This window comes from Tenrec ecaudatus, chromosome X (assembly GCF_050624435.1).
Source record: "Tenrec ecaudatus isolate mTenEca1 chromosome X, mTenEca1.hap1, whole genome shotgun sequence".
NCBI classification, from domain to species: Eukaryota; Metazoa; Chordata; class Mammalia; order Afrosoricida; family Tenrecidae; genus Tenrec; species Tenrec ecaudatus.
In genome coordinates, this window is record NC_134548.1 from 23,994,719 (window position 1) to 24,007,686 (window position 12,968).

Consider the following 12,968-nt stretch of genomic DNA (forward strand, 5'->3'; position numbering starts at 1 on the left):
GGCATTTCATGACCCCAACAATCTAACAAAGGGGTTCCCTGAGGTTTTAAAAATACTCTCTAATTTCTTATAAGATAATCTAATCTGAGTAGAGGAATACCTCAGCTGTCACAGTGGGGTATGGAGAGTTGCTACACTTGAGCCAGTTGAATGCATTTGACAGGAGAGCAGCATTCACCATGGCTGTCAAGTGGGGTTGGGGTCTCCTATCCTCTTGCTCAACCTGCTCATAGAGGTCTGAGAGGGGAATGGGAGAAACCTTGTTGACTGTGGCCAAAAACTCAAGTATTTTTTGCTCTGGAAGTATCAGCAAGAGCTCTGAGGCCCCACAGGAATTCATAGCTGAGTGGGTCACTATTAGGAACCTGACAGTACTTAAAATACCTGAGGTTCACCAGGTCTTTGGTAATGAGCCTCTTGGGCTCTCCGTAGATATAATGCTTCCTCCCAGGAAATACACGCACAATCCTGAGGAATTCCCAGATCTCCTTCGCAGTGGCATGATGGCCCTTCATTAATATCACCCCCAGCACAGTCATCAATAACTCTGTCTTCAGCAAGCTCATACTGGGATGGGCCCTTCCATTGTTGGGGAGGTCCAGTTTGCTGACAAGAATGTAAGAGTCAAAGACAGAGTAAGATTTCCTCACTTCAACTGCATACCCCAGCTCAAGGCGCTCAGCTGCCTTCTTCAGAATCTGGTGAAAGCGGTCTTTGAACTTGGGGCTGATAATCTTTATCATGTCTACCTTGGTAATGTGCTGCTTCATTTTAAACTTGTACAGCATATAGTGCTCCAGTATATCTACCCTAAAGTCCAGAGTGTCAGGGTACAAGTCCTCAGTGTTGGGGGAAAGTAAACACTCCTTAGATGGTCCCTTGGCCCCTTTGTCATCTACTCTGTCTATAGAAGACTTGATGGTATAAAAGAGTTCCTGAGGCTCTTGGGTTGTATGAGGGACCTTAGCAGCAGCAGATCTCTGGGGGTTCCCCTCATGAAAACACGAGGAGGAGCAGGAACAAGTCTCTTGTCGTACTGCTGTCTCAGTGTGAGTACCTCCATGGTCATGGTCCTCTCCTTGAACCTGCTGGTGTTTCTCATTCTTCTGGGGTTGATACTTACGATGTGGAGGCATGGTTTCTCTGGTCAAGAGCAACATTCAATTCCCTAGGCCGTAGAGCAGGTGTTGTGAGCTCAGGGGCCATAGGATGCTGAGAAGATGCACAACCCTCAGCATGAAGATGAGTCCTTGGCTTTACTGAGGCAACTCTGTGTTCTCATACGAGGGCACTGTCCTAGGATCACCAAACCTATGTTGCTCCTGGGAGGCTGTCTTTGTGAATTCTGTGAAGGAAGGTAGAGTATGCAATAAGTTACTGCCTGCCAGCTCTGCCTGAGGTTTACTGGGGCTGAGAGCAGGGTCTAATACAGGGGAAGTCTCCATTCTTCAGGAGGTTGGGTCAGGTCATATTTAGAGTAGCCTGTGAAGTGGGATGACAGACCTCTTGTCCCTCTTTACTTTTAATGCTCTGAATGTGACCCCTATAATCAAGGCAAGCACCCCCCTAAAGCCCCCAAGGCATATATGGAGAACATCAGTTTACCGTGGTGACCCAAATCACCCAGTAATGATACCTGTCTGGTAAGCACTCATAGGTCCTCAGGTGTTATTCAGAATTTTCCTCTCTCCTCCATGGAGAAGCTTAGAGCCCGCCCCTTTGTTGCCTGATGGCTGGATCCTCAGAGCATATCTCTCACTTTCTTGGAATCTGATGTCAAGAAGTGAGGGTAAAGCACCCCATCCCCTTAACCCAGGCTTGGACTTTCAAGACCGAAAAGAAGGAAAGAATGTTAGAGGCCTTGCTCTCCCTTCTATTTGAAGGTGGATGGTCTCCTCAGTCATTGCCTGGACTATCCGGTGACTGAAGATACGCCCTCCCTTGTCCTGAGTCTTCATCCTGAGACAAACACCTCTCTGAAACTCCAAGGAGCAGTGATGGATGACTCATTTGACCTCACCTCTCTCTGGTCTCCAAGGTTGGCTGAGAGTAGGGCAGGAATTTTAGGATGTTCCCAGTTTCATCTGGTGGGTGGTCCTCCTTGCCCCCATACCTTCCTCTTGGCCCAGGATAAATGCAGGAAATAGTTCTAATCCTGACATGAGAACATCCCCTTCAGCAACTCCTTCGAGAGCCTAAGATAACATAAGAGGCAGTGAGCAGTATTCAGTGTAGCAATGGCTGGTTACCCAGGATGCCAACAGGGTGGGGCCCTCTATGTTCTCATCAATTATGATGCAGGATGTTTCCCTTGGGCGTAACTCAGCAGTTGTCCTGAGTCCTGGCCAGCCCTACCCCTGCTAGATTTGCTCCACCCCCACATGTGGTAGTTACATAATCTATTGTCAATTTGAGAGGATTAAGAGTGAAGGGGTGGAGTCTAGTCTGTAAATCAGGTGGGAGATGGATGAACTCATTTGGAGGTGCTAAGGGGATAAAGAGCTCGGTTGAGGTGAGCTACCCGCTAACTCCCTGGGAGACTTTGCAGTTGACAAGTCACATGGATACCGGCTGATGGAAGCCAGAGCCTCAGATCTTCAAAGGCACGTGGAGACCCCTGCCATTGCTGCGATTCTTACACTGTCACTGGATCCACAAGACTCCCACCCACTGTGATCACCCTGTGATATTCCTTCATTTGTCATCATGGAATGTATTTACTGACTCTGAAGAGGACTTTATACATTGATATCAGACATATGGTCTAATATCAGATGTATAGACTTGATCTGGACTGGGCTGGGGAGTTTTCTCGATATTCAATTTTTATTGTGTATAAACCTTTCTTTTATACATATAAGTGTCCCTGGATTTGTTTCCCTAGTCAACCCAAAATAACACACCACCCCCCAGACCAAGGCCCTTACCTGTGTCTCTGTGAGCTGACACCAGCTGTGGAGCCCCCATTCCCTTACTATTGTAGAATCAGTAGTCATCATACAATTCACTCAGAGTTCCTTACTGAATTCCAGAGAGAGTCTAAGAGCATTCAGTCAACTGGTCCATGTGCCCCAACCTCAAACCAACTCCTCTCTCACCTGCATGTTGCCACTCAAGAGGAAGTTGAGAATGCATACTGCATTTACCCACATCTGGACACTCCCAGAAATGGCCTGATGATTCAGTCTGTGAGACCCACTGTAAAGCACTGTAGTGTCCTTTTAATTCTTGTTCAGAATTACTGACAGGCCCTGGCCTCCTATTAGGAGTAAAATCCACCCAATTAAATCCAGAGTCACATGTCCAGGAAGCCCTTTACATGGCAGTGACTGTGTTTTCATCTTGGCAGCCCTACGTGGAGCCCTTCATGCCCAAGCGCACACAGCAGCATGACTGTCCTTGACCCCATATGTTCTGAAATTTCAGTCGCCAAAGGCCTCCCACATGGGAAGTCTTTTTATGCATTTGCATGTGTCTAATTTTAGACTCTCATGAAATGTGGACCTCCTGCACAACATTTGAGACCCTGCCCAGGATGTGACGTCTGGGTCTCCCTCAAAGAGTGAGGAGAGAGGAACAAGTAGGAGGCCCAGGAGGTGGGTTGTCAGAGATGTAGGTCTTTTTTCACCATCCAGACTTAGACATCTTTGTATGTAATTTCCATTCTAAAACCCTGACTTTGTAGACGAAAGAAACAGGATGTGATATTTTTTATCCTCTCCTTTAAATTTATTGAGGTCATAAAAGGGGTATCTGTTCAACCACAGCCTATGAACCAAAAGGAAACTGGCCACTATCTATCCAGAGGATTTTGAAAGAAATAACCTACTGCTACTCTCCTTTGAACACAGTGGGCTCTAGTTATGCCAGAGAAGGGAAAGTGCTACCTCCTCGATATCTGACCTCCAGGGAGCATTCACTGATTTTTTAAGAAAGATCCTGGATATGATGTTAATAAAATTCTCAGGCAGTGGTTTATTTCCAGTACACTGGAACAAACCACAGGACCTATATACCGTCCCACCCTCCTGTACACTCACATGGTCTCCACCCCGACTTCATCAACACTTCCCTAGCTGTCTCCCCTTACCTAACCCATGTAGCCCAAGTGAACATACCCTCTAGTTCAGAGGTGTCAGTGCCCCAGCGTAGAAGGTGCCCTGTCTCAGGGCACTTACACTAGAGGGAATCCTGCAGTTACTGCTGCTTTTTCTCTAGTAACCTCACGCAATGGAAAAATACCAACCCTATAAGACAAAGTCAGAACTGCTCCTTAGGATTTCCAAGGCAATCAATCTTCATGAGTGCAGATTGCTTCCTCTTTATCCCTTAGGGAAGCTTGTATTTTTGAACTACTCACATTGAAATAAACAGCCCCATGCATGTCCTATGTTGTCAGAATTGGCAAGATTTCAGGTAGAAGGCCTGGTAGAGTATCTCAACCTCTTCTTTACTTCATAGTTACATTCAGACTACAAAATCTATGAGCTTCTACATCTTTGCCTAAAGTGTCCTCATATTGGCATTAATGCCTCCAAAGAGCAGAGGATCAGTTACTCTTGTGGTTAAAGAAAAGTCTGTGAACAAGAAGTCCAAGTTATCACCTTTTATTTTATAACTAGTTATTTTATTTTATTTTAACAAGTTAAGCAAATCTGGATCTATGTAAACTTTACTTTGACCAATGGGAACTTCAGAAACCAAGGATTGAGGTCATTTAATAATTTGCCCCTTATTTTGTGTTTCTAATACTTTATTGCCAACTTTTTAACATTTCTTGGATACCTAGGTTTCTATGTCATATTATGTAATTCTGAATCTCACACATATGAAAAAGAGAGATAGAGAAAGTGTGGGGAGGGAAGTGAGCGAGAGAATGAGAGAGAGAGAGATTTGTGGATTTTCCATTTGGTTTCCAGAATTCTGACATCAGAAAAACAGTAATGAATGTATGAGTGTCCATTGAATGTCTGCGTCTCACTACACCTGTAATACAAGGAACAACTTCATAGTGGTGCAGACAGCATGAAATGGATAAGTTATCCACAGAGAAGAGGTATATAAGAAGACGTGCCTATGCTCCCTCCGACCCCCACTTGGCCTCCAACACTTAGAAAGATAAGATCCATTTCCAACAACAAAGTGATGCATCTATCTCAGCCTTCATGAGTAGTGGGGGATAATGCTGAACCTTTCCTTGACATGGCTCTTGACATTGGACTTGGCATTCGGATTGTTCTCACCCATCACATATAATGCAATTTCTTCTCGTTTCTTGCTATTCTCCTCAGGTTTATTCATAGAGTTCTTGGAAGGGAGTGATGCCAATAAACTTGATCTTCTCCAAATACTCCATCACTTTCTATTTGCAAGCCTTAATGTGGGCTCTGGATACCCACCGGAATTCGTAACATGGAGGGTCAGACTAAAGCACGTGGCGGTACTCCAGGTACTTTTCCTGCACCAAATCTTTACTGAGAAGCTTTCTAGTATTCCCAAAGATGAAGAGCTGTGGGTCATCGCAGATCCCTAATTCATTCAGGAATTTCCACATATCTTCCCGGGTGACCCTCTTGTTGTTGATGTAAAGCATGCCCAGGAGAGGCATGAGGAGCCCAGTCTTGGGAAAGCCACATTTCCCATTCAGAATCTCTACCTTGGTGATCTCCAACTGACTGACCAGCGCATAGGTTTGAATATTGGAGTCGAGTGCCTTCAGCTCAAGGCCAAAGACCAGCTCCATGTGCTCAGAGGCTCTCTTCAGCACCTCAGAGAATTGTTCCTTGTACCTTTTAGTGATGATCTTCATCAGGTCAGCCTTGGTAATGGGCTCTTTCATTTTATACTTTAACAGCAGGAACTGCAACAAGAGGCTCACCCTTCTTGTCGGGGGATCCCTCTGGGACTTCTCAGCAGAAGGTGTGGACTTACGGGTATTTTGCCTGCCCACATGTTCACTCAGGGCACTTTTAGCAGCTGTCGCACATGAAGCATCTGAAGCAGCATTGGAGGTGGCGTCAGCTGCTTTACATGGCTTTGGAGCAAAGGAGGAAGCCTGGCGTGCATTCCCAGAAGCAGTAGCATTTGAGTAGGGAGGTTGTCCCTCCTCTGTGGCAGTGGTCTGGGCCAACTCCATGCTCATGGCGTCACCTCGATCTTGGGCCTGGCAGCGTTTCTCACGAGAGCGGAGTTTGCTCTTCTGACCACGAGGCATGATGACTCCCTTCAAGGGCAGCAGGCCAGGACACAGATGATGTGGCTCTGCTAAAGAAGGGGGTGTTAGAAGGTGTGAGTGAGCCCCTCAGAAAGGAGATGCCTCCCCGACTTTCACAACCACCCTGTTGCCAATGTAGAATCCTTTGAGAGCCCTGCTCTGGGAATCCACAGTGCTCTGGTCACCTGCTCAAGTACCTTACAAGGTTATCTGAGATGCAGTGAGGTTGCACATTGCCTGGCCTGAGTGGGCTTTACAGGGATGACGGCAGGCTGACTGAAGGGACTTCCTGTGCTTGGCTGGGGAGGGGGGGCATCTTCACAGTACACTTTTATGGAATTAGATCAACTGCTGGCAGGGCATTGGTCCCTCCATTTCGCTACTCTGAAGTTGACACCCCAAAGTTCTCTGAGACTCACAGAGAAAATACATGAACACATCTGAACCCACTACTGGGAGGGTTTCTTTCTGGCTGCAACATACAGAGGTCTTTCTGCCCTGGGTTCCTTGGAAGCCTGGATCCCCTATTAGGGTTCTCACCTGACTGTCCCCTGTGACCAGCTCCCTCTCCTCCTTGGATGACCTCCTATGGAGCAAGTGCACTCTGTAGGTCAACATGCCCACATGCCCAGGGGTAAAAAGGGAGTGGGGTTTACTGGTCTCTACTGATTAGTGGGAAGAGGAGTCACCACCTCACACTCTGTGCTCTCTTGACTACCACCATTACGGCCTCAGTCACTTGCCTCTACTGAATCAAACCCAAACCAAACTCATTGCCATCTAGCCCACTCTGACTCACAGTCACCCTGTAGGGCAGGAGAGACCTGCCCCTGAGGGCTTCTGAGATTGTAACTCCTCACAGGAATAGAAAGCTTCATCATTCTCCCCGACCTTGCTCCTGGTGGAGTGCCCTGCTCCAATGGGTCTTCCATCGGGCTACTAAACACAGGTCAGCATTTTGAAATCACCATCTTCATGGGGAAAAAGAGGGGCCTTTCTTCTCCTGTCAAGAGCGACAGCCTCAGAAACCCAGGTGGCTGTCGAGTCTCTGAGGCTAATGGACTCAATGGCAGTGAGCATGAGAAGGGCAGGGGGATGCTCTTTTCTCTTTCAGTAGTCTTGCCTTGAACCTGCTCTGATCTCCACAGTTTGGAATTAATCTCTCTGCTGAATTGGGCTGAAAGTAAGGCCGTCCTCTGCCTGAGCACCCCAGGCAGGAGTCCATGGGTATCTGTACTTCCAGGTTTGTCCTGGGGCCACAGAGCCAATGGCAATTCCAGGGCTCAGGGTAGCCCTACCCCTCGAGGGTTGAACACCGCCCCCTTCCTCATTGGGAATGTCATTGCACCTTCATGGGGATTGACATCCATTGCTGATGTGAAATAAGCTCCTCATCCTCTCACCCCATTGACTAGCCAGGGGAATAAGGGCCACCCCTACAGCAGACCTGGGAGTCAGAAATGAGAGTGAGGCACAGACTATGGCGGCTGCTTGGGAAGGTGAGGGCTAGGGGCCAGAACTAGGCAGTAGGGTGCGGGGCTCCGGTTGCGGGAGGGTGAGGCCCCTGGGACCTCTTCAGTTCTGATTTCGGGGCCCCTTCATTCCTCACTCAGATTCAGACCTGGACTATGGGTTAGGGTTTGGGATGTCGCTCTCTGTTAACCTTGCGATCACTCACAGGCAGAGGTGGAGCTTTGTGTTGTCACCCTGTCTGAGGCCCGACCCAGCTACTTCACCGAACTTCTCAATGGGGACTCCCATCATGGAGGGCAGAGGTGTGGCTCGGCGGTCTTCCTGCTTTAGGGAAGGCTGTGCAGTGGCACTAAGTGTCCCCGCCTAGTACCCAGAGAGTGTCTACTCCTCCTCCCTCTCCAGAAGGGCTGCTTTCTTTGATGAAAGCCTCTAGGTCCATGTGACGTTCTGGGTCCAAGTGGACCTTTTGGCTCCGGAATTGTGCTAAGGGGGAGAATTCATGGGACGCCTGGATTCAGGTTAATTGTTCCCCTCATACCACATCCAGGCTCCTAACTGGGACTCTGATGCAGTCCTGCGAGGCTAAGGTCCTCCGGGGAGAAAGGACACCGCAGCGACTGCAGAGGGTGTGTCTTCTCAGGCCATGTCCCACATGGAGGGCCTTCGACGTCACATCTGGAAATTGGGGATCCACCCTGGAACAAGGCTGTTGGGGGTTCTCCAAGGGCTGATGTAAGGTCAGGCCTTTGAGACCTCTGTATTGTGTCCCACAAGATCCTCCTTTCCCAGAGTCATCCAGGATGGGGTATCTGCTTAGACAGACTCGTGCTCCAGGCTTCTTACATTGACCTGGATTTTGAGGACGATATCGAAGGGTTGGGGGTCAGTATGAGCAGATTGGGAATCCCTTCCCGTAGCCCTCACAGCTTGTCCCTAAGATTAGTGGAATGGACCGAGATTCTCTGGGGGTTAATTTTCTTCTCCTTTCATTCATTGTGCATAACTAACTCCAGTTAAGGGACAACATTACCTGTCTGCAGGAGTGGAAAATCTCTCGAGACTAACGCCTCATATTCCAGGGGAAATTCCGAAATCACATTTTACTTGAACTTTTGATGCAGGATTCGTTAGCAAGCCTAGGCAAGCCTCTGTGTTACAAAACTGAGCTGCCTCTTCCATTTTTCTGCTGTAACCTTGACAGAAACAAATGGGCAGTCTTTCTTCCTTGTGCAGGATGGGTTGGTGGGTTGCTGTCAGGAACCTATGGGCTAATAGCAATGGGGGGAGCTCCTGCGTACCAGCAATTTGGAATTCCACAGTTGCTCTTGCTAATACAGCAGAAATACACAAAGGGGTGGCTTCTACAGAGATATTTAATTTTTCACAATTGAGGAAATAAGAAAGCTGATTCTGGGCATGGACTCTAGGGGAAGACTATTGGTTTTTAGGGAAATGACTGGTCTTTTGTCTGGCACAACGTCCTGGTTCCTCAGAGATCTAGTATCCAAGGCATTTCTCACCCCCTTTCGATTTGGGGGACCGTTGCAGATTGGCTAAGTTGTCTCTGTATCCACTCCCATAGGACAGGCAGGAGACACACCCAACACTACATCTGATTTACTCCTCTAAGAAAGAAAACCTGTGTCCAGATGGCGTGTTAAACATGAATATGGGGTGATGCTCTGGTCACTTCCTGGGACACATCCCTAATGGCAAGACACATGGCACTACACTGATAGACCCCATGCCCTTAGAACTGGAGAAGAACCATGGAGACTCCTGCCAGCGCTGAGGTGCTTACAATGCCACTGGATCCAAAGACTGTCTACATACTGGCCTGTGATCATCCTACATTTGGTGTCATTGCATGTGCTTCGTGAGTCTGAAGAGGCCATTATGGGCTAATATTGGACTTAAGGGCATGGACTGGACTGGGTTGGGATGCATTCTTAATGTACAATTAACCTCCATATAAAACTCTCTATTATACACATATGAGTTTCTATGGATATGATTCTCTAGGCTACCCAGACTAACAAAACAAATGAATCAAAGGCTCCCTGTGTGCATGGTTTCAAGTGGACTGGGAAAAGAACACTAGACACCGTCCAGTCCTGCTCCAGTTGTTCAGATTGTAAGCTCTAATGCTGTCTGCTGCATGATATTTTGTTTGGGAGTATGATAGATTCATTGATAGCATCATGAATTTACGCAGTGGTAGAGAATGAAAAAGACTGTCAAGAAAAGTAGAAAAGTATGGGACAGTGTTTGAAGACCAAATGCATGGTTTTGCTTCGGTTAATCCTGTTCCGCTATAAGACTGGCCACCGTGTACACAAACAATCCCATTTGGAAATAGGGAAAAAGAACAATTCTCTTTCAGAAAGAAAGCACTTGACTGAAGGTCTTCAAAATACAATGAGTATAAAAACAGCACCTATCTGGTTCTTTTGAGTTGCCATTGATTGAGCGCTCTCAAAGCAAGAATTGTGAACCAAAGTCTAATGATGCCTTCGTCGACTGGCTTGGATAGGCTAGGTAGTGCATAGGCCTGATGCTCATATGAGCCACTACTCCTTGGTTCCTAGATCTGGCATGTGCTATGTCTCCTAATATACCCCTTGACCAGCATGAAAGAGTCTTGGGTACTTTCTCAGTTGGTTTCTTTATATCTCACACAAATGAAATTAGGCACCCCCAATATTAACACAGATCCACTCAATTACCAAAGAAAGCCTGCTCACAAGGAGCATTATAGCTACGGGGAGAATGGGAGGCTTGAGAGCACATATTATTTGGAGGAAGTCAGTAGCGTGGTCAGGGGACAGGAGTCGGTCCATAGTAGGAGGTGTACGATGAGTTCTGTGCATGGGCTAGATTTCTATAACTCAATGCAATGCATGACTCCCAGAATTTCTGACAAGATCCACATGTACCCCATTTTATCAAAGCCAGCCCAGTTTCCCATCCTTATACCATGGATGAAAGTCTGGGTTTCACTTGGAATATACTAAATGTCAGCGCAAATATTCCAATTCTAATGTCTTGTGTGGGGAGCCGGCTGTTGATCCTCCATCCTCCATGAACATAATTGAACTTTGACTTCTTGACATCACACTGCATCCGGGGAGTATCACACTATCACTGACAAATGTCCTGTGTATGATCAAAATAGAACATGGAATCCATACATGGTTCCAAGTGCACAGTGGACAGAGCACTGGACACCTGACAGTCATGCCACACATGGGAATGGCACTCTGGTGTACTCACCACCCTAGAGTATGAGCTCATAGGAAGTCTCCATTGCAGGCCATGCCTGCGCACTAGAAGACAAATTGAGAATGAATGCCTGACCATGCACACCCCGATGTACTCTCATCCATTCCCACCACAGGAAAGCTCCTACCCTTCCCAAACCAACCAGCCTGCTTTAAATTGGTCTTCGACTCCAAGACCTAAGTGTCTCAAGGACCCAAAGTAACCTGGCCAGAAACACTACCTGAGAGAGAACCTAGAAGTGGGTTCGCTTCTTCCCAACTCAAGTCTTCAAAAGAAACTCAGTGGCTTCCTCATTTCATCATTGCTGTTAAGATAGTGGTTACTTAAGTGGATGGATCATGTTTCTCCTAAAGAGCTCAATACAAGCATAAAACCTTCCACATGTAGATTCTGGGGAATGATTTGGGGAAAACAAGAGCCATAGAACAAGATGTGTAAATCACCACCTTTTATTTTTCCAAAAAATGTTAATGAACTAAGCAAATGCAATAGATTTTCACTTAAACAAAAGATATCAGGGAACCCATTATTTGTCCCGTCCAACATTCTCACCCTCTGTTATGTCACTAAGCTCTTGACTGTGGACTTTCTTACTATTTCTGAGGATTCCCTTACTCTGAACCCACATCCAACCTTACACAGTAATTCCTGTTTTTCTGACTGAAGAGCCAAAGAATCATCTTTTGTAGAGAAAGTATATATCCCCCCCGTTTAAAAAAATTACAATTATTGTGGCTTCATAGTCTAAATTAGTATACAGTAAAAAAGCACAGCATTAGAAAATTCAAAGAAAAATCTCAGAGAGTTCAATCTATAGGCGAATTGTGCAAGGTAGGTGAAGGTAAAACCTCTTTGCAGCCCCACTCTTTAATATTCCTCCCGCCATTTTAACAACAAAGTGATGCATCTCTACCAGTTTTCATGAGGGGTGGGAAGACTTGCTGGACTTGGCCTTGACACGGGCCCTTGCCCTTGCATTGAAACCTACCCCAGTCCACAGTGTGTTTGTTGATCTCTCTTCAAATCCCCAAGTCCATTCATAGAGTAAGCGAAAAGCATACTTGTCTATATTATTGACCCTGACCAAGAACTCCAACACCTTTTTCAAACTGGCCTCAGTATGGACTCTGGGACCCCTCAGGAATTCATACTATGGAGGATCATTGTTGGGCACCTGCCGGTACTCCAGGAAATTTTCCCACACCAAATCTCTGGTGATAAGTTTCTTAGGCTCTCCAAAAATGAAGTGCCTCTTCCCATCAAAGATCCCTAGTGGATTCAGGAATTGACACATCTCCTGCTCTGTAGCGTGGCAGTTACTCCTGTGGTTCATCCGCAGAAGGGGCAGGAGGGTACTGATCTTTGGAAACTCCCTTGTACCCTTCCCTGGTGAACTCTAAGATGTTAGTCAAAACATATGTTTGACTTGTAGAGTTGACTTCCTTCATCTCAAGTCCAAAGACCATCTTCATGTGTTCAGAGACCTTCCTGAGCAGCTCAGAGTAATTCTCATTGTACTTTTTGTTGATGACCTTCATCATTTCTGCCTTGGAAACGGGCTCTTTCATCTTATATTTGTGCAGCAGGAACTGCACCAATATGCTCATCCTCTGGACAATGGGATCTCTCGGGAAGTTCTGACTGGGAGCCACAGCAGCCTCAGGAGCACTTGCATTTCCCTCTCCTTGAGTCCGGGAAACTTTAGAAATGCTTGCAATGAAAGCATCTTGTCTATCCAGAGTGGTGTACAGGAATGCTTGCGGTAACTTTGGGACCCGGATACCAGGGAAACTCAGGAGAAAATGCTCAGAACAAGGAGAAGTAGGAGACGTGGAGGGTATTTCCTCTTCTGCTGCAGTGGCCTGGGCACCCTGGACACTCTGGGTGTCACCTAGGGGCAGACACGTTTTCTCAAGAGAGCCGAATTTGATCTTCTGATTGGTAGTCATCATGGAACTCCTCAAGAACAGCAGGCAGGTGGTCTTCACTAGAGCTAAGA

At 46.8% G+C, this 12,968-nt stretch overlaps 2 protein-coding genes across 2 annotated transcripts; both read right to left on the bottom strand.

Annotated features, from left to right (window-relative positions):
* Positions 1–281: 281 nt before the first annotated feature.
* Positions 282–1,136, bottom strand: LOC142433212 (melanoma-associated antigen B3-like). Its single transcript, XM_075538309.1, has one exon. It carries the CDS (start codon positions 1,134–1,136, stop codon positions 282–284), a length of 855 nt encoding a protein of 284 aa, XP_075394424.1.
* A 4,289-nt stretch (positions 1,137–5,425) lies between these two features.
* On the bottom strand, positions 5,426–6,214 carry LOC142433214 (melanoma-associated antigen B1-like). Its single transcript, XM_075538310.1, has one exon. The coding sequence runs from the start codon at positions 6,212–6,214 to the stop codon at positions 5,426–5,428; it is 789 nt and encodes a 262-aa protein (XP_075394425.1).
* Positions 6,215–12,968: the final 6,754 nt, after the last annotated feature.

Coding starts and splice junctions, on each gene's coding strand:
- LOC142433212 (XM_075538309.1), bottom strand. CDS start 1,136: ATGCCTCCACATCGTAAGTATCAACCCCAGAAGAATGAGAAACACCAG.
- LOC142433214 (XM_075538310.1), bottom strand. CDS start 6,214: ATGCCTCGTGGTCAGAAGAGCAAACTCCGCTCTCGTGAGAAACGCTGC.